The 27048-nt window shown below is 34.0% G+C and overlaps 1 protein-coding gene across 5 annotated transcripts; it reads right to left on the bottom strand.

Annotated features, from left to right (window-relative positions):
• Nucleotides 1-4476: 4476 nt before the first annotated feature.
• Nucleotides 4477-26793, bottom strand: LOC114191511. 5 transcript variants are annotated; one of them, XM_028080715.1, is made up of 22 exons: nucleotides 26080-26793; nucleotides 25305-25367; nucleotides 23882-23981; nucleotides 23638-23779; nucleotides 23454-23556; nucleotides 23304-23366; nucleotides 23142-23201; nucleotides 22913-23017; nucleotides 22650-22760; nucleotides 21034-21075; nucleotides 20741-20848; nucleotides 20486-20664; nucleotides 18624-18913; nucleotides 18417-18532; nucleotides 18229-18271; nucleotides 18052-18143; nucleotides 10376-10424; nucleotides 8164-8234; nucleotides 7908-8027; nucleotides 6840-6940; nucleotides 5465-5513; nucleotides 4477-4874 (listed from the first exon to the last, which is right to left on the bottom strand). In XM_028080715.1, the coding sequence occupies exons 1-22, from the start codon at nucleotides 26248-26250 to the stop codon at nucleotides 4830-4832; spliced, it is 2223 nt and encodes a 740-aa protein (XP_027936516.1). In that variant the 5' UTR covers nucleotides 26251-26793; the 3' UTR covers nucleotides 4477-4829. The 5 variants fall into 5 exon arrangements, with proteins under 5 accessions (XP_027936516.1, XP_027936519.1, XP_027936518.1 ...); XM_028080718.1 differs by having other exon boundaries at nucleotides 18417-18538; nucleotides 23304-23360; nucleotides 23656-23779; nucleotides 26080-26792; XM_028080717.1 differs by having other exon boundaries at nucleotides 18417-18538; nucleotides 23656-23779; nucleotides 26080-26792.
• Between the last annotated feature and the right edge of the window lie 255 nt (nucleotides 26794-27048).

Genomic DNA, 27048 nt, shown 5'->3' on the forward strand with positions numbered 1-27048 from the left:
CTTATCAAATTTTGTTAAATTTATTTAACATTTTAAACATATTTTATCATAATATTTAAGTTAACATTGAAACGGAAATGTGTCAAACGGTGTAAACAATTCAAATACTATCATGAGATAAACAAAATTTGGTTAAAAAAACTAAATTCACGCATTTTTAAAGGTGAACGACTAATTTTGTCAAAAATTTTGAAGATGGACTAATTATAAATTTCACCTTAAGAGACAAAAAAATATTTAACCCATAAAAAAATTATATCTATTCGATTTTTATGTTTAAAAAATCAAATGGTATCAAAATTTTGAAAGAAATGAATTTCAATTCTTTCTTAAAGTTTAAGAATTTAAAAACATATTAAAACAAAATCTAAGACAAAATATATATCATCATTAAAGCATCTCTTTTATTTGTTAAAAAAAGGTGATAAAAATAATATTAAAAACATGTGCATAAAGGATAAATAAACATTGTTTTTGGAAGTGAATGGATGTAAGCAGTCCCTGCATTCACTCCACTACTTAAATATCTTTCACAAGATTCACCTTTTCACCTTTCACACTCTTTTCTTTATTGCAATTCTATTACCTATATCTGTTCTTACTATTTCTCCTGATAAACAAATAGTTTATAAATATTATTTAATTCATTTTATTATTCTTTACTATATTGGGCTTGTTACTGTTTCTTGAAAGAGGGGTTGTTGCTTTTAACCCCCAATAACTTAAGGTATTCTTTATTTTTTACTATCTAAGGTACATTTCTAAAAATTTGGTCAACAAGTATATTCAAAGTTCGGAATTAGAAGAAATAAGCACTAGTCTGGGTATTTAATTTGGTGTTTTTTTTTTCTCTGCATTTGCTCTTTTGCTCAACTAATTAAATGGGTTAATTTATTGAAAGAAATAAAAGGTTATTAATTTTTATTAACAGTACTCAGATCTTAGATATAAATTTTCTGTTTACAATATTCTATTCTTAGATATTAATAAAAGAAAACTAAATTACATTTTATGCAGATATGGTTTGCTGCTTGAGAATAATACGCATTAATTTCTAAAATGATATTAATATTAACTTTGGCTTATATTGAAACAATATTGACCATAAATTTTCAAAATATACTGATTTTAATATTTTAAAATGCATTCAACTTTTTTTAAAAGTTTAATAGCATTTTTACTTTTTATATTTGTAACTTAATTCAATTTTTTTTTTCTTTAATGTGATTTTGTATTTTTTTTTAAATACTTAATGTGTTCTTTTCTACTATAAATAAAGAAAAAACAATAAATCATTGCTAGAAATGTAAGGATAAAAAAATGCTATTAAGCTTTTCTTTTAATATTTTAAAATTAGTAAATTTTAAAAATATAATAAAAAGACAGCACCAAAAAATATAGTAGCTATTTTTCTTGCCATATAATGCTTATCTGATTGAAGACTCAGTGGCATAAAGCACTTTAAGAGCTAAGGGAAAACCTTCATGTTGTTTGATTGTAAAATCATATCCATGTTACCACATAGTTCATTTTTTAACGTGAAACTCTAGAGAGAATGCAAACCATATTTGATTTAACTAAGAGAGTATGAAGAAAAAGCTAACATCATTGGATAAATTAACTAGAGAAGAAGATGAAAATTTGGATCCATGATGAGATTCTATCTTGCTTCATTGAATAGAAACCGTAAGATATATGATGCCAAAATATACATCCTTATGGAAAATCTTTTCACTAGAGAATCTAAAAATATTCTCACAAAATTAGAATCAGAATCAACTATCTCTCCCACTAACTACCACTTTTCTAAATGAAGTCTTCCACCATAAAAAGACATTTTTCATTATTTTCACCTCTGTATGGCTCCACAAGTAGGCTATAGAAAGAAGCTACTATCCATTCAAAATTCTAATGTTATATATATTCTCATTTCAAAAAGTAAAATATTGGAGTTTTTACATCAATCAGAATAAGATGAGTTTACAATTATATAAATATGTACAAATCTTCATTTTATAAGTGTTTTATAAGATTAATTTAGGTTTAAAATTCACTTTTAATATAGTATCAGAACTTAATAGGATTTGTTGTTTGTTGAAATATTGTGATACCAACTATCGAACCTTTTCGGATCTTTTCGGATCATTCATTAATGTCTAGTCTCATACTTTATGTATATGACTTAACATAAATGGGTGTGTGTTGGAAATCCCATGTCAACTAGAGATAGAATGGAAAGTTGTGTTAGACTTAAAATTTATTTCTTTAATATATAAAATAGAAAGAAAAACACCCACATACATATAATTCATCTCTCAAACCCAATAGTTCATGGTTAACATTTCAAGCTTTTGGGACATTATACTTTAAAAAAAGTGTACTTTTGTAAAAATATATAAAGGGGATCACACTGTGTATGAGCATTGTCAAGAGTTGAAAGAAATAAAAGAAGCTAAAGTTGATAAAGATCAAGTGTTTGTTTGATCACACAGCAAAAAGAAGGTTGGGGCGTTGTCCACTTGGAGTTGAAGAGGAAGATCTATTGTTGATAATTAAAGAAGAAAAGGTTTGTAGTTTTCTTTTATTGGATTGTTCCCATCATATGATGAAAAAACCTGTGCCCAAAAGGGCAATTCTAAACCTTTATTTGAAAACTAATCCTAAACCACGCATTATATGATGCACTTTCAGACAAAAAGTTGCATTACACAATCATAAGGTTAGAAGTGAACAAAATTCTGGACAAACCCGACTCATTTGCACTATGCTATAACTATTTTCTTTTCAGTTAAGCTTTGACATGCTTTTACATTTTAAAAAAATAACTTTTTAATATACAAATATCCTATTTAAAGCATATATTTTATTTTTTGTCGTTTCTATTTTATGAGAACATAAAATAACAAATAACATGCAGAGAAACATATTATAACAGATCAGTTACATTTCTTAATTTCAGACATAATAAATCTTAAAAACAAAAGTCTGCAACAGCTGAGATTTGAAACGTGAAACAGAAGCAAAACAAAACTCCTAAAAACTAGGAAAGCAAATGATGTAATTGGTACTGGCAACTAAATTTGCAACGTATCTCCGCCTTACCTTAATTGCTGTAGATTCCTATTTTGATTCTCATGAATTCATATTTGGATTTAGGAAGAGTTTTTGGTAAAACATCTGCAATTGAAAATTCTGAGAATAAGTATACTTGATATCATAGTTTATAGTACTCCTTTTACTAGATTTCATAATCTGTTTGACAGTGTAATGATGCACTTCACAGACAAAATTCATAAATTTTCAAATAATTCATGTTACAAACATAATATTGGTTCTGATTGCTATAAGGTATACTGAGCAACCAATTAAGGTTCTATAGGACAGTAATCATCCACCTTATCAATTTTATCCTGTTTGTTGAATTTTTTTACTGGTGATTCATTTGAGTGATGGTACCTTTTCAATTATCTATGTAGATCTTCTTTAATATCTCATTTGTATACTCTTTTGGCCTATAAAGGTTCCATCATGATCTTGCGCTTCGTATACTCTTGGGAAGAAAACATCGAACCAAAATTTGTCATCTTTGACACCTTGGAGATTTCACCTTTGAACTCCATTATTAGAGTTTATCATCAATGTCGTACGAAGACATCAAAATAGATAGAAACTATTACTGTAATTAAATCATCACTTCTTAGGTTCACATATAATGTAGCTTTCTATAGACTGTTAAAAAAATAGTAAAAATGTGTACTTTTAGTGTTATCTATTAATCAGAGTGTTGGTATACTTGAGATCTAGGAGGCAGGCTCAAATAAAAAAATTATGGTAAGAAATTATTTTCTCCAAGGAAGTATCTCATAACCAAAGTCAAAGCAAGTAAAAATTAATTGTGTTTTAAAAAATAAAGCAAATTACAATGGTAGCGACTTATATTTTCCCAAATTACATTGACATTAAAAAATTTGTTAATTCTATACGAACTTACCATTTATTTTTTAAAACATTACAATGTCACCTCTTTTTACATTATACATGCATACTCTTGGATTTTTAAAACATTACTCGTTACCATCTTAATAAGGTTAGTTATTGTAATTATGACAAGTCAGGAACATAAGTATAATTTGAAAAGAATTGTAAGCTTGTAGTTGTAATTTACTCAAAAAAATATTAAGGAAATTCAGTATTTATAGTCCCTATAATAAATATAAAACATTTTAAAGTACAATTTTTGGGTCTAGCTAAATATGACCATGAGCTCAAATCTTAATCGAACAATGGCACAATTTTTACATGGGTTTTTTTTTTTTCCTTCTGGATACCTTCAAAAGGTGTTTTGCAATAACAGTTGTCGGACTGAGCGGAAATAATTTCAATAAGTTGTCTGTGGACAAACTAGAAACACTAAGGATTTCAAGAGGATTGCTTTATTTAAAAATACACGACTACGACATATGAGACATGTTTCACTAAATTTCAAATGGCAACTATATCATTTTCTCTGAACCATTTTAGTAAATGAAAGTGGGGGTACATAGCATGTGGATGCAGGCACCCACGCAAAGAGATGCACAAAAATGGTAAGAGCAGCATGCAGTAAAACAATGGACTTACATGGCAAAGAGCAGAGCTAAAAAGAATTGCTAAATATTGAACAAAAGAAAAAATGATTGCATAAATTCACAATTACAGATCAAGCTAATTCTGCCCTATTATATAGAATATGAAAAGGAGCAAAACTTTAGGTAGCACACAAAACACAACTCCCCATCCCAATCTCTGTCTGGATATTCCACGCACCGCGGAGTTTTTCTGCCAACCTCTCAGAAGAATAATCCCTTTTTCTTTACTCTCCTTTTCTCTCCAGGCTGCACAAGACAAAAATAAGAACAAACCTTCAACATATAATCTTCCATGCTAACTCAATATTATACTCCAAAAACAAAGAAATAAACCAAACAGATGAAGTCACATTCTTTCTGGCTTTCCAATAAAACTCTCGGAATTGAAGCAATAAGTCAGAATCATAAACCTATTAAGCTCAGTTGACTTCAAATCACGGGAACTAAAGGAATCTTTTCACACAATCCTATACCACCCAAGCAGGGAACATATATATCAATGCTAGTTATTTATAGTTTCTACATAAGAAGCAATAGAGTTCATCATTACAATAATGACGGATTAAATTGAACAAAATTTACTATGTTGGAAAACTGATGCTCTCTAACTTCTCTCATTACTATTATTTTTTTGGTTTACCAACAAACGTAGCAAGGAGCATGGGTGCATTTCAAGAAAGAAAAAAAAAATTATAAGTGTTTATCAATGACATGCCAAGCAAACTTGAGGCAAAATGGAAATATTCTAGCATATATATATATATATATATATATATATATAAACTACGGCTTTTTTATTAATCAGTAAATAAATTCAGGAGAAAATTTATATATACCCTCCTCAGGATGAATAATCTCAAAGTGAGCACAATAGTATCTCTTGCACTGCAAAAGGAATAAACATAAATAATATTAAAAGCAGAAGACAAAACAGAAAAAAAAAATCAGAAATAAACAAATCACACAAGATTACAAACTGCAATTTGCAACAATATAAACCTTGACCTAGGACACTTCTCTTGATTAAAAAGGTAATTTCTCTTTATTGCTGAGAGAAAAGAAAAAAATTCCAATTTCCAAACGCATTTTAAATCAAATAAAATTAACATAATACAAGTTTATTCACTTGTCTCGTTCTCTTTCTCCATAATAGTCTACACAACTGAGGTTGCAAAAAGTTGAGAGTGAGGAGCAGCGGTATTTAAAAAAGGAATAGAATTTTTCAAATATATTATGAAGAATATCTTCACCGGCTTTTAACAGAGAACAAAAATTAACTGTCATCCTCAGCCAAAAATGTATTTGCCTTTGTCATCCAAAACTGACAGAAGAACTGGAATTATTTTCTCAAAATTGCAGCGAAATTTTGGTGATGAAGATTACAAAAATTAAAGGAGTATATTATTACAGAAGAAAATTATTAAAATTTTGCTCGAGGCCAGTATTAAATTTAACGAATGATGCAGAAGTAACCAACAACAGGCACAAAAATCATGTTTGGCAACTGATATGAAGTCTCGTTTATCAAAAAACATCAAGAACCAAAGAGGCCTACGGCTATTTTCTATCCAAGAGACTGTTCAGAGAGAGAACGGAGATAGGACTTTCTAGTGTCTTCAAAAGGGTTCAAAACTTTGAAGTTTTAGGTTAGTTCAAGTTTAAAAGTTACGCCGTTATCTCATGTCAAGTCAATCCAGATATATGTATTATTACTCAATTATGTAAATGAAAACTTAACTGCAACTAAGAATATCCAATTATTCATACACACATTCATACATAATAAAAAAAAGGGTTTCTGTTTAACACGATCACTTTCCATAAGCAGATAATAAAACAAAGCAAGATAGTGAAATCCCATGAGGGGATCAGTTTTCCAGTCAATGCTGAAACATTTGCATATGAAACGCCCAGTAACTCTCTCAGGCCAAGTCAAGTCAACCCAGATCTTATTACTCAATTAGAGAGAAAAGCCAAACTGCATCTAAGAATTGCTCCAAAAAAATTATTCCATAAGCATACATTCTTACCTAACAGACCATTAAAACAAAGGTTTTCCATTTAATATGATCCCTTTTCATTAGCAAGTAATAAAACACAACAATGAGATAATATGATCTTTTTTCCAGTCAATGAAGAAATATTGCACAAGAACATTTCATATGTGCAACTTAATTACTATTACAACAAGACAACCGTGAGAATACTTACCCACTGATATCCGTGGAGTTGTTTTCTGCTTTTAAAAGGTGTTCAGAACCACTGGAACCAATAATAATGAATTCTGAAGCGTGTCCATATGGAATCACAACCTACAGAAGAAAATGAAGAGTGGATATATAAAATTTAGCAAACCACTCAAGATCATTAAATATAATATATCTAAACAGTTTAATTCTTTTTCAACAATTAACAAATTGTCATCAAGAAATAAATAAGGTTAAAAAATTATTCATTGTCAACTTCACAAACTCTTTTTGGATTTCCTGGTATCTATCAGGTGAGATAACTCCAGCCAAAGGTTAGAGAGTTCAACAGACAATCACAAACTTGGCAACATCATACTTCTTAGAATTTATTTATTTTTTTATTAATTCATGTTAGACATCACCACTATGCACTTTGACATCTCCACTATGCTGAGATTCTAAAGAACAACAATCATCTGCTTCCACATGCAAAAATTTATTAATAAATGAAAAAGAAAGATAAAAAAACATGGGGGACTACTTAGAATTTAAATTAACTATCTAAAAAGTTCTATTATTGAGAAATAAGCAGGGTACATGAATGATCTATCTGATGAGAAAACTCGGTTCATCCAACACAGTCAATAAAGTTGAAAAGACAAATCTTTTGCAGTTTAATGCGTCTTACGATTTCTGGTAGTCTGTAATCACAACATAACTATTATTCTAGATAACTAAATATGCTCAGATAAACCTAATTGCCCTGAGATTAAACATGGTGTGTTGTTATAACTATCATTTTCAAACATTAGGCCACACTGCCAGCATGTTTCATCAAAGATTTAGCCTAACTCAATCTTACAAAATCAGTTTTTGTTGTTAGGATTGTCCTTCACTTACGTAAACTTTTCAGAATCTATTTTTAGCCACGTGAGACTTGAGTTCTTTTTAGCATAAGGAACTTTCACGAGAGTAAATGATAGATTTCATATAAAAAAAAAGAAAGGGAATTACATGAATTATACTTAGTTTCCTAAATAATAATCTAGGTAAATATTCAAACAGAATATCAAAGAATAAACCATCATACTTGGGTGGACGGTGAAAATTTTTCTGTTATAACAACTCCATTTGGTCCACTGCATTTGATACTGTAACCTTCCCTCTTGATGGCCAATGTGGCTGGTTCCCATATATCAAGATATCCAGTCTGAAATATCAAGCCAAAAATATTAATGAAACTGTTAGGAGTTCTTCATAAACAAGACTAATAGGTAAAATAATATTTTGACATTGACATTTGAAGGAAAATCATAGCAATATGAAAACTACTTTCATTGGATTACCGAATGAGAAACTCTATATGAAGCATGTCCACTATAAAAAGCCTTTTCTATGAGGTTCTGCATTTCAGGATCTGAAAACAAATACGAAAGGAGAATAACTCAATAAACTATTTATGACTGGTCAGAAATTGCAGTCCAATATAGGAAGATAAAAAGAGAGACAAAAGAAAAAGCTATAACACTATTCAAATCAAGACATGTATGACACGTCCAAAGCAGACAGGTCAGTTAAGACTAAATTATTTTTAATTTTTCTGGACAATATTTATCCTCCTTGCTTCTAATCTCTTATTCTAATAAAGTCTTATATTATGATTTAAAAAAAAAAATTGATATCTTCAGCCCAATGAATGCATAAAAGTTGAAATAATATCCCTCCTTATACTTATTTGTCTCAATTGAAGATTCCACATCGGTTAGATATATAACCAAATTATAATATATAAGTGAGTGTAAATCTCACCTTGCAAACTAGTTTTATGAGTTAAGTTAGGCTTAAAGTCAACATTCTAACAAGATTTAATAGGCCTATCATGACATCCAGAAATATCTAGTCTCACACTTAAAATGTCAAGTCCTGAGAGTGGGAGAGTGTGTTAGAAATCTCATATCAACTAAATATACAACTAAATTGTAATATATAAGTGCATTCAAACCTTACTTGCAAGCTAATTATTGACAGATTGAGTTAGGCTTAATGTTCATTTTTTACGTATCACAATACTATATTACTATTTACAGTACAGTTACAAGTAGTTAGTTAACAGTCCACTTACTACCTATCTAATAAACAACACTAACTGAATTATCTACATCAAACCCCCTTAGTTTAGAACAACACTCATCAGTATCTCTCTAATAGCAGCCAAGATATTTTATCAGAAATATTTGTCATGTTTTGAGAACAGCAACCTGTAGCCATGAGCATGGTTATCGAACTCTACGGTTAACCCATAAACCAAGTTTATCAAATTCGAAAGTTTATCTAAACTCGTGGAAGATCTATCTATAAACTCAACTCGTAGAGTTGTAAAAGTCCATTTCATAAGAAAATTCAACAAAAAATAAATAAACATTCATGATACAAATTCCACATGCATGAACCCGAATCGAGACTGAATGCAAATCCAAAATAAAAATAAAACGGAAATTAGATTGAAGCCATAAAATGAAAACAAAATCCTAATTAAATTGAAGCCACAAGATAAAAACAGAACCCTAATTAAATTCAGCCCCAAATTGAAAACACCACCCTAAATAAACTAAGCCACAGCTTCTAAAAGAACAAAGCCACAAATTGAAAACCCTCCCTCCAACCACAGGTCGAACCAAAAAAGGGCAACAAAAAATGAGCACAAACACGATGTCTAGGTGAGGCTAAGGTATGGCAAGGCAAAGCGATGGCAAGAATGGCAAGGACAGAATGTGATGACAAGGTGAGAGAAGAGGAGAGGTGACGACTGAAGGTGAACAGATTTTGAAAGACGAACATCCAAGTATGAATCGCAACCTAAATCATAATAGTAAACTAAATGACCAATGTGTAGATCATTTTGGTATTTTCTTCCACTCTTGTTCATCAACGTTTGACTCGCGAGTTTGTACCAAGTTCATTGAGTTCGCTCTAGAATGACTCTAGAGCACGAGTTCCTTGTGATCCAACACTGGACTCATAAACTTGAAAGGGTTAACAGGTTAACCCAAGAGTTTGATAACCACGTTGTAAACCCTTCTGAGTTCAGAAGTCCAGTGTTGTTGGGTCATGAATGAACTCGTGTGTAAACTTGTTTTTCAGAAAACTCAAACCAGACTCGAAAGAACTCAATGGACTCAGTACAGTCTCGTGAGTCGGAGGTCAAGTGAACGAGTGTGGAAGATATTTAGGTCCCTGATATTTTCCGATATTTAGGGTAGGGCTTACCATCTTGTCTCACCCTTCCTTCTCTCTTGAACCCCTTTCCTTACCTCCTAACTATGAAACATACCATAAATATAACAATTTCCTTCTCACTAGTCACAACAACCATCATGTCCTTTTATACATGTTTTTCTTTTTCTACAACACGTGATGACATGACAAATGACGGGAGCATAATCACAGATTTACAGTAAATCACCCTAATGCATAACACTTCTCTATAAAATATATCTTTCAAGTTACACAGCAGGTAGCAACAACTGAACATCATAATATTATGATACATATACTCACCACAAGTGATCTTTTTGCTATCATTGGCAAAAACCTTCACAGGTTCTCCCTACAATCACAAAGAATGCACAAGATTCAGTATAATAAAAGGCTAGACAACCATTAGCAGAAAAAGAAATGCTGTCTAATTCAATTTACAAAACACATATCCATGAATCGTGATTTAGCTTCCCACATCAGAAGTTACTTGTTAAGCATTATTAGAGTATGAAATTACTTATTCTGTACCATGTTAGACGGACAGAACAGAAGAGAAACGTTTAACAAACTGGATGGTATTCATTTCACTAGTGGAAAGAGAAGTTCACACAAGTATGTATAGCTAGCTACTTACAACACAAAAGATACTTACACAAGTATGTATAGCTAGCCCTTTCCCGAAAAGGTTACATAAGGTCACTGTTACCTATCGCTAACAGCTCTGACTACATACTACAATTGTATATATACAGAATAGCTAAGTACTTTAATAAGCATTATGCACAATACTCCTATGCTAAGCACACCGAACCCACAATATTAAAATATCAAAGTACTTATTTTTAACTCAAAAATACAGCATATAACATTGAAAATGTTTGTATAATGAAAAAAATATATATGAAAAGTTTAATTTACAACTAAAATAGGGTTAAATATGTTTTTGGTCCACTAACTTTCACTAAAAAGTGAAATCCTTTTTGAAACTTTGGCCAAATTTAGTCCACTAGCTTTAAAAATGTATGAATTTAGTCCTTTTAACCAAATTTTATTAAGTTTATATGTCGTTTTAAACACATTTCATAATAGAATTTGAATTGTTTACACCATTTGACACATTTTTGCTTCAATGTTAGTTAAGAAACGTCAAATAAATTTAACAAAACTTGATTAAAAGAGCTAAATTCACGCATTTCTAAAAATTGGAGACTAAATTAGTCCAAAGTTTCAAAGATGGACTCATTTCAATTTTCACTAAAAGTTAAGGAACCAAAAACATATTTAATCCATTTTCTTTCAATAAAATGGTAGAGCTAAAGTATCAAATGTTCATTGCTATGTTGGCAACACAACTAACAACAACCATCTGCAGCACCCCAATCCATACAATAAAGGGGAAAAAATAAAAGTGAAAAGACTAGACCAAGACCTACCAAGAAAACCTATAACAAGTTGAAATCTATCTCTGGAAAAACCAGATTTACAAAGGAAGGTATATTATCCCACCATGTATAGAACTGTGCACTAATACCAAAATTGGCTTACTTTTCCGCACAAAAGTTTCTTTCCCTAAAGATACGAGTAACATGAATATTTATATGTTTTGTCTTCTCCATGTAGTAAAGACATCCACTTATCAATCTCCGAGGAACAATAATTGAATTTTTAAAAGCCTGGGCAGCTAACTGAGAATCACATTCCAATCAGAGCCTAAACCATCCTTTGGTGAAAGCATTCTCGATTCTAAAAATAGCACCCATAATTTCTGCATATAAGGCAAATTGCACCCAAGGAATTGAGAAAAATAGCCCATAATTGATGTTGTTTTGTTCCAAAATATACTCCCACAGGCAGCAGTACCCAGAGAGCCTAGGCAGCCCCTTACTGTTGCATTTGACCCATCCAGTAGAAGGAGCAATACATAAGACTGGTCTGTTACCAGGGATCCTAGCTGGATGCCCAGCCACACCAAAAGTTTTAAGAATAAGGAATTCAGTTATGTTAGATTTCTAGCTCCTTGATAGTAAATTCCAGCCAAATTTACCTATGAATAAGTCCTTTCAGACTAGCATGCAACTAAAATACAAGCTTAATACATTTAGTCCCTATACAATAGGTCAGTTTTTGTTTTGGTTAGTAATACTTTTTTTTCTAGTCCCTGTTTTATTCAAAAATTTGGATTTCTTTTCAATGGTTAAAGCACTTCTGTAAATGATAAAATGGAATATTAAATGTCATTCCCTCAATAACGAGGCAAAAATTCCAGTGGAGATGCTTCTGTGTCAAAAATGTGTGCCTAATAACTTCTTTACACCTTCCCCCTTTCTTCTTCCTCTGTCAAAGTATGACCCTTCTTCCTCCAATAACCCCATTAGGTAATCCATCAATTCAATCCACATAATTACAAGGACCAGAAATTTAGTCCCTAGAATTACAAAAAATGTGATTGTGGTCCTTAAAATCACCAAAGAAAAGTCATTTTAGTCCTTATGGCAGTAATTTTAGCGACTAAAATATCAGTCATTTGATAACTTCAAGGACTTAAATGGTCATGGTTTGATAATTCAAAGGAATAAAATGACATTTATATAATTTTAGAGACTAAATTGACTGCTCATAATTTTTGGGTCTAAGTTGATGCATTACTATTTTATTTTTCTTTTCTATCCTCAAATTTCTTTTGTACAGTATGAAAATGCCCAGCTATTGTTCGAAAATCCAACATTGCCTACCTCAATTCTTGGATTATATATGTGTTGGGCAACTTCACTTAATACCAATTGGTTTTAAGATAAAATCTGACATTGTATCGGAGTCTACATCTCATCTTAGCAATTGCTAATTCTAGAAGGCTCACCCACCTAATTTGACAAGTACTTGTGGAGTGGGGTTTTAGGAAATCCCACATTGTCTGCCTCAATTTTTGGAGAGTACAGCTTACATATCAGTTGGAAATTTTCTCTTACTGCTAATTTGTTATAAAAAAAAAAAAATGAAATCTAGCAGCTATTTCACATGCAACTGTGGAAACTTGGCGGTTAAGTTTTGTATTAGACAAAAGACGAAACAACCATAAGAGAAAAAACAGTGGACTGTACTGTTTCCACTAACTTGACCCTCCTGTATTCCTTCATCCAGTTTGTCTATGTTTTCATCTTTTCTGCGCTCATACCTATCAGAGCCTCTTTGATTTCAGACTCTGATCAATGGTAGGGGAACTAGTAGAAGACATTAATGTGCTTGGCGAATTTGGCTATAATTTTCCTACATATCACATGGATGGTTTGGTTTTCTCTCAATGTCTATTTCCTTTAGTAAGTTTTGAGTCTTAACCCAAATGTTTGCCAAGAAACATTGTCCATGTTTCCCCCAATGCACAATGTTAGATATTGTTTGATATTATTAAGATATTGCTAGATATTGATAACCACAATATCAAACAAGGGAGATTAATCTCAATCCCTATTTTCTTTATTCTCAACATGGTATCTAAAGCTTAAGGTTATTTTTTTTCCGCTATCGCTGCCTCCGCCTCTGCCGCCACCTCCGTTGCTGCCACCGGATCCGCCGGCGCCGGAGCCGCCGCAGGAGCCGTCGCCGGAGCCGGAGCCACTGCCGAAGTCGCCGCCGAGTCGTCGTCGCCGGAGTGTTAGTTCCGATCGGCGACCATACAGTTTTGATCGTCCCTCACGCGCCATTCGAAGCCGCGTCTCTTCCAGTTCCTCCATGGCGTCTTCGGCTGCCTCTTTTAGTTCTGAAATCTCTTCTGTTTCATCCGATATACTTGTTATGTACAACAAATTTCTCAAATGGTATAAGGATCAACAGTTTTCTAGTTCCACTGCATCTGTTGCTCACACAGGTACATCTTTTGTTGGTCTGACTCAATCTTCTTCTCCTGGTCCTTGGGTTTTTGATTCAGGAGTCACTGATCATATTACTGGTAACAAATCTTTGTTCTCTTCTTTATCCTCTACTAATCCTTTACCTTCTGTTACATTGGCTGATGGTTCTCGAGTCTCATCTCATGGTGTTGGCACTGCTAATCTTTTTCCTTCTTTAACCATTGATAATGTTCTTTATGTCCCTGGGTCTCCTTTTAACCTGTTATCCATCAGTCGCCTAACTCGTTCTCTTGATTGTGTTGTTTCTTTTACCAACAATTTTGTCTGTTTACAGGACTGGAGTTCGAAACAGGTGATTGGCACAGGATATGAGTCTCATGGTTTTTATCATCTCCGTCCCTCTACACACATTGGTGCAGTTATGGAGTCTCCCTCTCTTATTCATGCTCAGTTAGGTCATCCAAGCCTTGCCAAGTTACAACAGCTTGTCCCTGCCTTGTCCAAGTTGTCTCGTTTGGATTATGAGTCGTGTCAATTAGGCAAGCATACTCGTACTTCTTTTCCTCGTAGTGTCACACGTGATGCTTCGTTCCCTTTTGCCTTTGTTCACTCTGACATTTGGGGTCCTAGCCGCGTTAAGTCTACTTTAGGTTTTCAATACTTTGTTACTTTCATTGATGATTACTCCAGATGCACTTGGTTATTTTTAATGAAACATCTTTCAGAATTATTTCATATCTTTCAATCTTTTTTTAATGAAATTAAAACTCAATTCGGTGTTTCTATTAGAGTTTTGCGTAGTGATAATGGCCGTGAATATCTTTCTCATTCTTTCAAACAATTTATGGCTTCTCACGGCATTCTGCATCAAACTTCTTGTGCTTATACCCCTCAACAAAATGGTGTAGCTGAACGTAAAAATAGACATCTTATGGAAACCACTCGCACTCTTTTAATTCATGGCGAGGTTCCTAAACATTTCTGGGGTGATGCCATTCTTACTGCCTGTTATCTCATTAATCGTATGCCTTCTTCGATTTTAAAGAATAACATACCTCACTCCATTTTATTCCCTCATGAACCTCTTCATCCCTTACCTTTAAGAGTTTTCGGGTCTACATGTTTTGTTCATAATTTTAGTCCTGGTCTTGACAAGCTTTCTCCTAGATCACATAAGTGTGTTTTCTTAGGGTTTACAAGATCACAAAGAGGATAGAAATGTTTTTCTCCTTTTCTTAACCGTTATTTTGTATCTGCAGATGTCACCTTTAATGAGTTCTCCTTTTATTTTAAGAGTCAATCTTCACCTCTGACTCCATCCAAACCTGACAACTCTTCTAATACCTTTAATGTTCCTATTGTTTGTGACCCTCTTACTGTGTCTTCTTCACCCTCGGTTCCTGCTCCACAGTCACCTGCTCCTCCACCACCTCTTCAGGTTTATAGTCGTTGTAATCGATCACAACCACCACCATGTGACTCCATTCCAGTGCCAACTACTCTGTCTCCTCCGGCTCTGACACCTGAGTCTGACCTTCCCATTGCCCTCTGAAAAGGTATGCATTCTACCCGTAATCCCTCTCCCCATTATATTGCTTTGAGTTATCATCGATTGTCATTACCTTTTTATACATGTCTTTCCTCTCTTCCTTCTGTGACCATTCCAAAAATTGTCCGTAACGCTTTAGCCCATCCTGGTTGGCGTCAGGCCATGGTAGATGAATTAAGTGCTCTTCATAATAGTGGAATTTGGGAACTGGTCTCGTTGCCATCTGGGAAATTTGTTGTTGGTTGCAGGTGGGTGTTTGCTATCAAAGTTGGACCTGATGGTACTATTGATCGCCTCAAAGCTCGTCTTGTAGCCAAAGGTTATACTCAAATTTTTGGGTTGGATTATGGAGATACTTTTTCCCTCATGGCAAAGATGGCTTCTGTTCGTTTATTTATCGCCATGACTGCTCTTCAACAATGGCCTCTTTATCAACTGGATGTTAAAAATGCTTTCCTCAATGGTGATTTGCAAGAAGAAATCTATATGGAGCAACCTCCAGGGTTTGTTGTTCAAGGAGAGTCTTCTGGGATGGTATGTCGTTTTCGCAAATCACTATATGGCCTAAAACAATCTCCTAGGGCCTGGTTTGGAAAGTTTAGCAATGTTGTTCAACAATTTATTATGACTCGGTGTGAAACAGATCATTCTGTTTTTTATCAACACTCGAGTGCTGGATGTGTTTACTTGATAGTATATGTCACCATTTTCAGTTGAAACAACATATCTCTCAGTTGAAACAACATATCTGTCACCATTTTCAAACAAAAGATCTTGGCAAACTCAGATATTTCTTGGGTATTGAGGTGGCACAGTCCAATGATGGTATTGTTATATCTCAAAGAAAGTATGCCATGGATATTCTGGAGGAAACTGGGTTGGTGAGTTCAAAGTCTGTTGATACACCCATGGATCCCAATACTAAACTTCTACCAAATCAGGGGGAGCCTATATCTGATCCTGAGCAGTATAGAAGATTAGTTGGAAAATTAAATTATCTTACCGTTACTCGTCCTCACATTTCTTTTGCAGTCAATGTGGTAAGCCAATTTCTTAATTCCCCATGTGAAGATCATTGGAATGCAGTCATTCGTATCTTGAAGTATATTAAAAGATCCCCTGGAAAAGGATTGTTATATGGTTCTAATAACCATTCAAGAGTTGTTTGCTATTCAGATGCTGATTGGGCAAGATCTCCTTCTGATAGAAGATCTACATTTGAGTATTGTGTCTCCATTGGTGGTAACTTGATCTCGTGGAAAAGTAAGAAACAGAGTGTTGTAGCAAGATCCAGTGCAGAAGCAGAATATAGAGCTATGGCCTCTGCTGCCTGTGAACTTGTTTGGCTCAAGCAATTGCTTCAAGAGTTACAATTTGGAGATGTTACTCAAATGACACTTGTGTGTGACAATCAAGTTGCTCTTCATATTAGCTCTAATCCTGTCTTTCATGAGAGGACCAAACACATTGAGATTGATTGTCATTTCATTCGAGAAAAGGTTTTGTCTGGAGACATCAAGACTGAATTTGTTAACTCAAGTGATCAGTTAGCAGATATTTTTACTAAGTCTTTACGGGGGTCTAGAATTGATTATATTTGTAACAAGCTTGGCACATACGATTTGTATGCTCCAACTTGAGGGGGAGTGTTAGATATTGTTTGATATTATTAAGATATTGTTAGATATTGATAACCACAATATCAAACAATATCTTCTATTTAATCTTTTTATTTTCAGTTACTCTTTTTACTTGTACCTCTCTCTATTATAAATAGATTACCCTATGTGTGGTTTATACACAAGGGAGATTAATCTCAATCCCTATTTTCTTTATTCTCAACACACAATACAGAACCCCACAAATTGCATCCAAGTGATTTAGAGTTAGTTTGCATTTAGAGTTATTATCTCACCTTACATATACCCTCTTTGAGAACACCTAGCAGATTTTCAATCTCACTCAAGAACAGGATGCTAATGATCCCAATGGTAAAGGATTTTCTTGGGTGAATTGATGAATAAAGAAATCTGCATGTTCTTACACAAATAAAGTACAGATGTTCAAGTTGCTTTATGTGGACTTCTAAACTCAAATACATAGAAAATTTTAAATGAATAAACCTATGACAACCTAGCTTATCAGTCTTTGATGTCTCTTCATGCCAGATTGTCATGAACCACACTGCCAAGACAGTGAGTCCGGGTATTATCAAGAGAAATTCTCTTGGAAAGAAAGATAGTGATTAGATAACTCCTTTAGCAATCAGGTAAACGCAAAACAAAGGGAATTGGAGAGACAAGGAAATTGATGTGGTTTGACTCGGACCTATACCCAATGTCCAAAGTGAGAAACGGAATTCACCAAGATTATAAAAAGTAGCCATTCAAACCTCAAACCCCAATATACCCAAATGAACAGTATGATCAATTAAAATTACAAATAGTAGTCACTGGTTGCCAGTACTTGAAATTATTAATTCGTTGTTGGGTTGCCCAGATGGCTTTCCACATTATAAAGGCTCCCTTTTCTTTTTGCATACATGTGTAAGATTTCCATTATATTAGGAGGAAAAAAAGTACCTTGCGCTTCCTGTTATCCAGGGGTTGGACTTCAATGGCAAGCAATGTACCAACATCATCAGCATTGACAAGATAGGCAGGTTGCTTCGCCCCTATATGTTAAACAAATCATGACTGAGTTCATCACATACAAGAAGAAAAAGGAAAATATAATCCTATGCAGAAGTATAACAATACCATCAATATAATTAAAGGAACCATCTTCCAAATGCCGAATCCACTGGTAGTCCAACAGGGACACAAGGTAACGTCAATTGTCAAATGCTTAGAATAGATATCAAACATGAATACTACATAATGGAAAAATCTTTAAGAAAACCAAGCAAGAAGAAACAAGATCCAAATTATTCAAAAATAAAATGCACCTCAAAATTACAACTTGTAGTGCCATTGATGGAGTATCCACATGCCTGAAGTTCCCTTCCAGGAAAGGCTTCACCTGAAATTTGAAGTCCCTCTATAGCCGGCAGTGGATCTTCATCTGCAGCTGCAGCATAATTTATTTTAACTTTCGATAGCCAACAGCAAGGCTATGAATGTATAGTAAAGCTTAAAAGGCAATTAGTTCTTACCCTCAGAAAAAGAAGACGAAGGTTCTTCAAGAACTGGTGGTAAATAAGGAGAATATGAAGAACCGGGATCATCAACAGTGGTTGTGTAAGGAGTGTTGCCAGAACTCCAATTAGCAGGTGTTTCTCTCTCACTATGAGTTCCATCTCCATCGGGATCATCAACTTCAGTGTTGCTCACAGGGTCACGAAATGTGACCTGTTTGTTAGTCATTTCCTCTCCATACTGTGCAGGATGGGTATCACCCTGAGTAACCACCAGGTGGGTGGATGCGTCACGGGATGATAAATTCCTGTGAAATGAAATGACCAATATAATTGAGCAAAGATGTCATTTTCCAACAGCCCAAAGAATGTCAAATTTTATCATCCTGTTTTCATTACTACTTGAATATCAAAACTAAAAAATACACACCTGCTGGTAAACTTAGTTCAACTTCAGGAAATTATGACAAAGAAAAGATGGATAAACAGAAAGTGAGAAATCATATAAATCAGCATTTATTATTTTATTAAAAACTCCCTAACAAATTACAGCCCTTCTCAAATTGTAAGACACAAACCAAGGGAGAATTTCTATTTTTATCAACAAAATTTAATAACAATCTGTGAGAGACCACATAGATTCTAGGTGATATGAAACAAGCGAGCTAGATGACCATTTTTTTCTCAAACCAAGCAAAAATGCATTGTATCTATATTGGAACACCTGGGTTGTCAGAACAATATATCATCCTAAGGCACACATTGCTAACTAGGCAACCTGCTCTTGAATAAATTTTCTACAACAGGCAACAAAGATAATCAATAATAAGAACTGAGCTACCAAACATGTAACACTTAAGAACAATTTTTATATAAGCCTACATGTAAGACTGCAGAAAAAAAAATCGTCTATGCCAACTTTAAACCTAGATATCAAAGCCAATTATACCACAATCTACAGTTAGAACAATACTATGTACCACTAGCAATTTGCAACAATACAGAGGATATTAATTGAATTTCCTACTTTATAGTTTAAAACAGACAGGACAGCTAAATGCACACATCAATCACTGTTCCAATGGCAGCTAAATGTCACAAAAAAAATTTCATTCAAGACCTCAATAATTGCATACTTGTCTTGAATTAGGTCAGGCCTAATAAACCCCAAAACTAGCTCATGAGATGAGAATTGTCTCAACCTTTATAAGCTCTACTTCGGCCATATCTATATTCTTTACTAGATGTGTAATCCCCTCACACCTGAAGATTGAATATCTACCACAAGGAGATTGCAGAATTCGTTTTTTAGTGCACTAGGAAAACCACGAGGCCAAGTAGAAATTTGGACAGGTAAGGGGACCCAAGATCACATCTATGCTAAGCTCTAATAGCATCATAAATTTGAATCACATCTATGCTAAGCTCTAATAGCATCATAAATTTGAGTTGGCCCAACATAAATCCTAAAAACTAGTTCACATACAGATTGTCCAAGCCTTTATAAGATCTACTTTTCCAATATATATAGTCAATGTGAGATCCTAACAATCTACAAACCACAAGTTATTTTTTTCTAAGACAGTTATTTGAAGAACAATAGAAAATATAGTCAGCCTTTACATTTTCCGATAACAATGACAGTAATATTGGTTTATATAATGATGGAGCCATAAAAGTCGCATGTCACGTTATGGAGACAAGTCTCCAAGTTTAAATAATAACATTTCATCCGTTAAGAACAGTTTATCCACATCCACTTCAGTCAAATGAAACAAAATAATTTCATGCATCAGGACCACTTTAACAAAGATACCATGAAAACAGAACCCACCAATACATTCAGTTCACAGTAGCAGTCTCCATTTGACCAGGCTCACCTGCTTGCAAGAGGTGAATATCTCCCCAAATCATCAACACTTGTTGCCACACCACCACTGAAGTCATTCTGGTGGCGACCCAATAGATCCCAATCAGTGCCTGCCTGAGCATCAACAGAGACCTGAGGCTTTACTTGAGAATACATATGCTGGGGTACCAGTTCAAGGCTGTTTCTATTCTGATAAAAAATGCTATTATTAGAATTTTGTTTAAGCATGTCAAAGAAATGGGACAAATATTACACAATAACATACAGAATTTGCCAAAGGTGCACCAATCGATTGAGATTGTGTGGCAACATTAGCATGGTTTGTATCCGAACGCCAAGGTGTCAATTGATACTGTGACTCCTTTAGCTTTGACTGTAAGAGACAAATATAACCAATAAAATCAATTCCTCTACGAAAAAGGGAAAGTAAACATTTCAAAATTTCAGCAACATCTACTGCCTAGTGAAACTAAACTTGAGCACAGATTCTATTGAACCATAAATCGAACTATAAAAGTGCCTAAAGAATAGAACACACTCAAGTTCTACCCGACATACCTCTGTTAGAAGAAGTTTTTCCTGCAAATGTTTAAACAAAACCTGCAAAAAAAGAGGACAAAGAGACAACACTTTCAATAATCACCATACGACCTTTCATACAGAGAGATCCAAAAGACTTTTCCATGTAATATATCAGACACTACTTGAGAAAATCGGAGGTGCACAACTTCACTTTCATACTCCTCCCACCACAGATAATGGAAGACAAAACAAAAGCAGCAGCAGTAACCTTACACAACTATGTAAGATCAACCATATAAACCACACATCATTGTATAAATCAAATTCTTAAAATATCACTGAGAATTTGAGCTTAAGACATAACACATACACAGCACCAGCATATAAGGTGAAAATTATGTAAGCCTTATTGACTATACTAAGATCATATCTGTAATTGATGAAGGATCTCAGTTCACCAAGAGCTAACTTCTAGATGGCTCTACACTATGACACTCCACTTAGTCATTCTGATAAGTCCCTTGGTCCTCCCTCCATTTCTAGAAACCAGGACGATAGGACCAAGAGTATATCTAGGGCCTTGATACCATAAAGGAGAAGGAAAAATATAAATTAATTATAATTCTGTGCACGTACAGATTCTATAGACAAGTCTAAGGTACAAAAGGGGTAATATATTTGTCTGATAAATTAAGAACATGATCAAAAAATCAGAAAGATACTACAATTCTACAATAGCAACACTGGATAGTGGCACAACACACCAAATCTCATCCATTGAATTGAAGCAATGTAATGACTCAAAAGATCTCAATTAAAAATTAAAATAAAAAAACAGGTCACACGACCGGAAACCCACTGTCACTGGAACACTATCATCTTTGCCATCTCAACTTTTGTAATTCAGTTCTCTTGGGTCTCAACAGGAATGGAAATTTATCATTTTTTGAAATCTTTTCAACATTAACATAATTATTTCTTGTGTTGAAATTCAAACAATGGCATTTTATGGAATTATTCTTTTCGCTAACTCTTCCCAATTCCTTTAATTTTCCTCATAAAGACCTTCAAACGCTGAGTTGAATCATGGGTTAGCACGGATTTTATTGGCTTGCCTTTTTAAGTTAACCATAAGGAAGACAGGTCTTGAAATCATTATCACAATTATTTTATTTCATTTGGAAATAAATATACATTTTATCTCATGCTTTCTGAATTAAGTATCTATGTATTCCATATCTTTCCAATCTAATTCCATGATATTCACCAGCTATTGCATTGTATTAAGAGAAAATACAGTCATTGAGTCTTCGATTATTCTGTTTCTGTAATTCAATACGTTTTTTCTTTATTCGTATGTAATTTAATTGATAAAAAACAGAGCCCAGCGTAAAATTTATGTAAAATGAGGAAAAGAGAAGTCAGATTCATGAATATCTCTGACTACCTCCATTAGTCTTATTTCATTCAACATAGTAAAGCCTCAAGGGTTTTTCTTCTAGGCAGCATAAGAGAGAGACTTAAAGACATTCAAGTGTCATATTTGTAGATTATTAAGTGTTTATATAAGAATATTTGTAGATTATACTCTTAAATGTTTATATAAGGGTAGAAGCATCACTTAATTTTAAAGGAAACATATCAAAGCTGACCTTGACATTGCTAACAATGGATTGTGCATCAGGAACAGGTGGCTGCAGAGAGTATTCTGCAAGAAGTGGAAGCAAAGATGAAACAAATGTTGATCTTTCTTGTTGTGCATCCTGGCAAGAAAAAGAAAATGCAAAAACTTAAAAACCGATTCTGAAACACATAACAGTACAAGTTACTGTCCATGGAGACTCATTGAAAATACTTATAGAAACCATCCAAATTTTAACACACCAATAACGAGGAAACAGGTAGGAAAAATAACCTGTAATGCATATGTAAGACGTATATTTTCTTCAATAATGTCTTGTCGGTATGACAAAGCTTTTGATGCAGCATCTACAAGGTCCTGTTGCTGTTGATCAAAGGCCTAGCAGCGATATTACAAATGATTCATTTGAGCATATGCTCAATCAAATACAAGGAAAGATCAAAAGGTAAAGAATAAAGATGCTTAAGAAATTTCACAGCCGTCAACAAAATTTCATGCATACCAGACGCATATATGCAATGCGTTTTTCCAAGAGATATTTTTCATTGCGTATTTGCGCTTCCTAAAAAAATGGACAGATTATCAGACACTAAAATGGACATTGAGGCAAAATATTCTCTAAAGATATATGCATAACAGCTTAAATAAATTGTACACCTTTTACCTTTACAGAATAATCTGCAAGATGTTTCCTTAATAGGATGATCTCTTCTTCATGTTCCTGAATCTTAATAGCCAGATCATAAATAAATACACATGACTCCAGAAATATTGACCTCTTATTAAATATGAAATTTGGAACTTAAGGAAGTACCTGCTTCAATAAGCTATTATTTTTATTATTTGCTTCAGCCACAGGCATCAAACCATGCTGAGGTGAATTAAATCTAGGATCATGATCTCCTTCCAGTAGATGCCTATGGCAAATACAGGATTCCAAAATTACACAACCCTTCTTCAACACTACTTATGAATAGAATAAATAAGACATGACATACCTGCTTGGAGAGACTGACCTTGTAGATGGTGAAGACAAGTGAGAGTAGCCTATATTATCCGGAGGCAACTGGTCGTTTGGCTGCACTCTAAATGTTCCATTTATTTGACTGCTATCGGAATGGTCACCCGTATTGCCTCTGGCTGCATCCATTTGAAATTTGTTATTGATGGACAATTAGTTATACTGGTAAGATCAGCTAGAAAAGAGGCCCCTGTAAACATTCAGCTGATATACTCAAATACCTATAGAAGGACCAGATTGATGAGCTTCATAAGATCTGTGATCTCGTTCCTTCCATGGAGCAACCAAATCTGATTTTTGGTCCACTGATTCTTTTTTCCTCTGCCCAAAAAGCAAAAAGTGCACAAGATATTTTAGCAGTTTTTTTCTAAGTTAGTGCTTTTAAGAATCTATTTACTCCTCTCAAATAATATTTCATATTTTATCAAAAATAATGTTACATTTTCAAGAGTCGTAGATCACAAAAAGAGAATAAAACACTTATGAAACTTAATGGAGGATAAACTTTTAGAATCTAATTTCATGGAAAAACATTGCTTTATGGAGTAGACATCTTGATTTTGCAGATGAAGCACATAATTCAATTCTTGAATTTGCTTCATCACATTACATTATGTGCATGGACTATAGCACTTCTTCAAGTGCAAGAACTATTCCTACATGGTATCAGTTTCTGCCCCTTGTTCATTGTTGCATTCTAGGTGTACAACAGTAATAATCTGAAAATCATCACTGCCCTTCTTGAGTCCAGCTTAGGAGTGATAAGGATTTTGATGGTCATGTCACAAATAAGATTCAAGTTGGGTGGATTAAATTTGAAAAGCTTCAGAGATTATAGGAAATCGGTAGTCAAAAACCCCCTTCCAAAGGAAAATTCTACCAAAGAGCTATAAGACCAAAAATAGTGATGCTCTCTAACATGGAGAATTCTGAGCAGTGAAGCACCAACAAAAGCAAAAAAGAAAATAAATGTAGCATAATAAGGAGGTCAATGTTGATCCATGGATGATGGATACGTGGACATATAAGAAAAGATAATAGTGGAAACCGCTGTATCCAAGAGAACATTACAACTTTCTCTTAGTTAGGATAAGCCTATTATTAAAATAACAAGGTGTTTAACTGGTAATTTTTTATTTTACTTTCAAATTACTTCTGCTTTTTGAATTGCTTGTCCAAAAAATTAGAATATAATCGCAATATATGTTGAGGGATTGGGAAGCTTTACACCATTTTTGTTCCCTTTTTTTTCCTCTTTTTATGTCTTCTTTTTACATTAAGAAGGACCACTTACCATCTAAACTCCTTGTAACTATCTTCTATGAGTTAATGAAAACAAAATAATCCAAAACACTCACATTACATATACAATCTTGGACAAATATAAGTAGTCTATCATTGTCTGATAATCTAGAGCTTGGACATTTGAAAACCAAATAGTGTCCTCAGTTCAGCTAAAATTGTTCCAGTTAGCAATTCTAACCCAAGCAAAAATGGAATTAAGATTGAAAAAAGCAGAGAGACAGAAAGCAAATAGTACACAACCAAGCAATCAAATGAAAACAAGAAGAAAGCCTGTATTACAACAAACAGAATAAACATTCAATAAATGAAGCAGATGCCAGCACGGAATACAAAACTTACATATTTTTCCAATTCCTTAACTTTACTCAGAAGTTCAGACTTAAGCCGGTCATTCTCTTCTACCTGTCAAAAGATACATGTTGCACTATTAATACCTTGTCTAACATGGTATGATATGAAAGAAGCCACCATTTCATTGTACCAAAGTGAACCTAAAACCAGAACTGCAAGGGGGCAGCACTCTCCTTTTAAGGGCATAACAGAAGTTGAAACCCCATTGGAGCAATCAAGGCAGAAGAGGGGAAGGGAGAAAGAATCAAGAGGGACGACAGATGAGGTTCATATATCACATCATCTTATAATTAAATACAAGCAAGTTTTTAAAAATGATTGCAATTTCAGCAACAACGTTTCGGTTTTTGGGATGTCCACAACAGCAACACAAGCCACCACACTTGTGGCAGCATTGACCACATTTGTGTCTGCATAGAGTGAATTTGTCTGTAATTTTCCACAGCATCGAGGACTGAGACTACAATTTAAGATCTTGATTACCAGTCATACTCTATCCCTACTGATAAGGGTTCCTAATGTTATTGTAGACCCAAATTTCAACCTTTGGCTTTTCAATACCTAAAGGATAGTCAGTTACAAAAACTCCAAGCAAGCGCCACAGCACATAAACGCAAATACACAATTAAATAAGCATAATCAAAACATTGAAATTGGACCGCATGGCAATACAAATTAATGACAAAACCTCGTACAAAAATAATGAACAAGCGCCACCCAATGAATCACACTTTTAACGAAGAACGTGCGGAAACCAGAGTACCTGTTGCTTTATAGTGGCCTCGGCAGCTTCAACAGCCTTCATGACCTGATACAAGTTATCATTGTTGTTAGATGAGAGGTTAGATTGGTCATGAACTTCTTGTTGACCGTGCTGGTTAACACTCAAGCCGGATAATTTCTCGGCCAATTTCCCATCGTGACCATTCTCCATTCCCTTCTCCAATCACGCCCCCCAAAAAAACAAAAACTCTCGAGTAATCACACTCCCAAAACAATCACCAAAAAACACGAACCTACAGGCCAGTCTAGGGTTACTTCAAATCATAATCTCCATGAACCACTGTCTACTGAACCTCGAAACACTTCCACAGCTGCACCTCCTCTTTCGTGATAAAGAAACGAAACAGAAAAAAGTTATTGGCAGCTATCCACAACCGATTCCAGCCCTCGCAAACGGCAAAGAAATTGAAATTGGCACAGCATCAGAAAGCAATCGCGTAACCAGAAATCTAGAGCGAGAATACTGGGAATCGAGGTGAGGAAATCGAGTTGCGAATGAACGGAGGGTTTCAATTGGAAGGGAAGAATGAATGGGAGACTTTGAAACCCTAAAAGAAGTGAAACAGAGCAAAAATAAAAACACAAAAAAACAAAAGAAGGGTGAGGAAATGAAGACGAGAGTGATGAATGTGATGGTTATGAATGAATACTTTGGTGTGGTCAAGGGCGCGTGGTGGGTCTTCGGTCGTAGGATTCATTCATGGGATCTTAGGATTGGTTTGGAGATTATAATTAGTTTTGGTTTAACCAAATGCTTGAGTTGGCCCTGTCCTCTTTTCACAATATAATAATAAAACTTCATTAAAACAATATTAAAAAAATATAAAATATAAATAAATAAATAAATAAAATCTCTTCCACCCATCTTATGTGTTCTCTCACGTCTTTCTATTTGGCTGTTTAATAGATGCATGCCATGTATTTGTCTCAACTCAATTGGTTCCTTCCT

This window comes from Vigna unguiculata, chromosome 7, assembly GCF_004118075.2.
Source record: "Vigna unguiculata cultivar IT97K-499-35 chromosome 7, ASM411807v1, whole genome shotgun sequence".
Taxonomy (NCBI): Eukaryota; Viridiplantae; Streptophyta; class Magnoliopsida; order Fabales; family Fabaceae; genus Vigna; species Vigna unguiculata.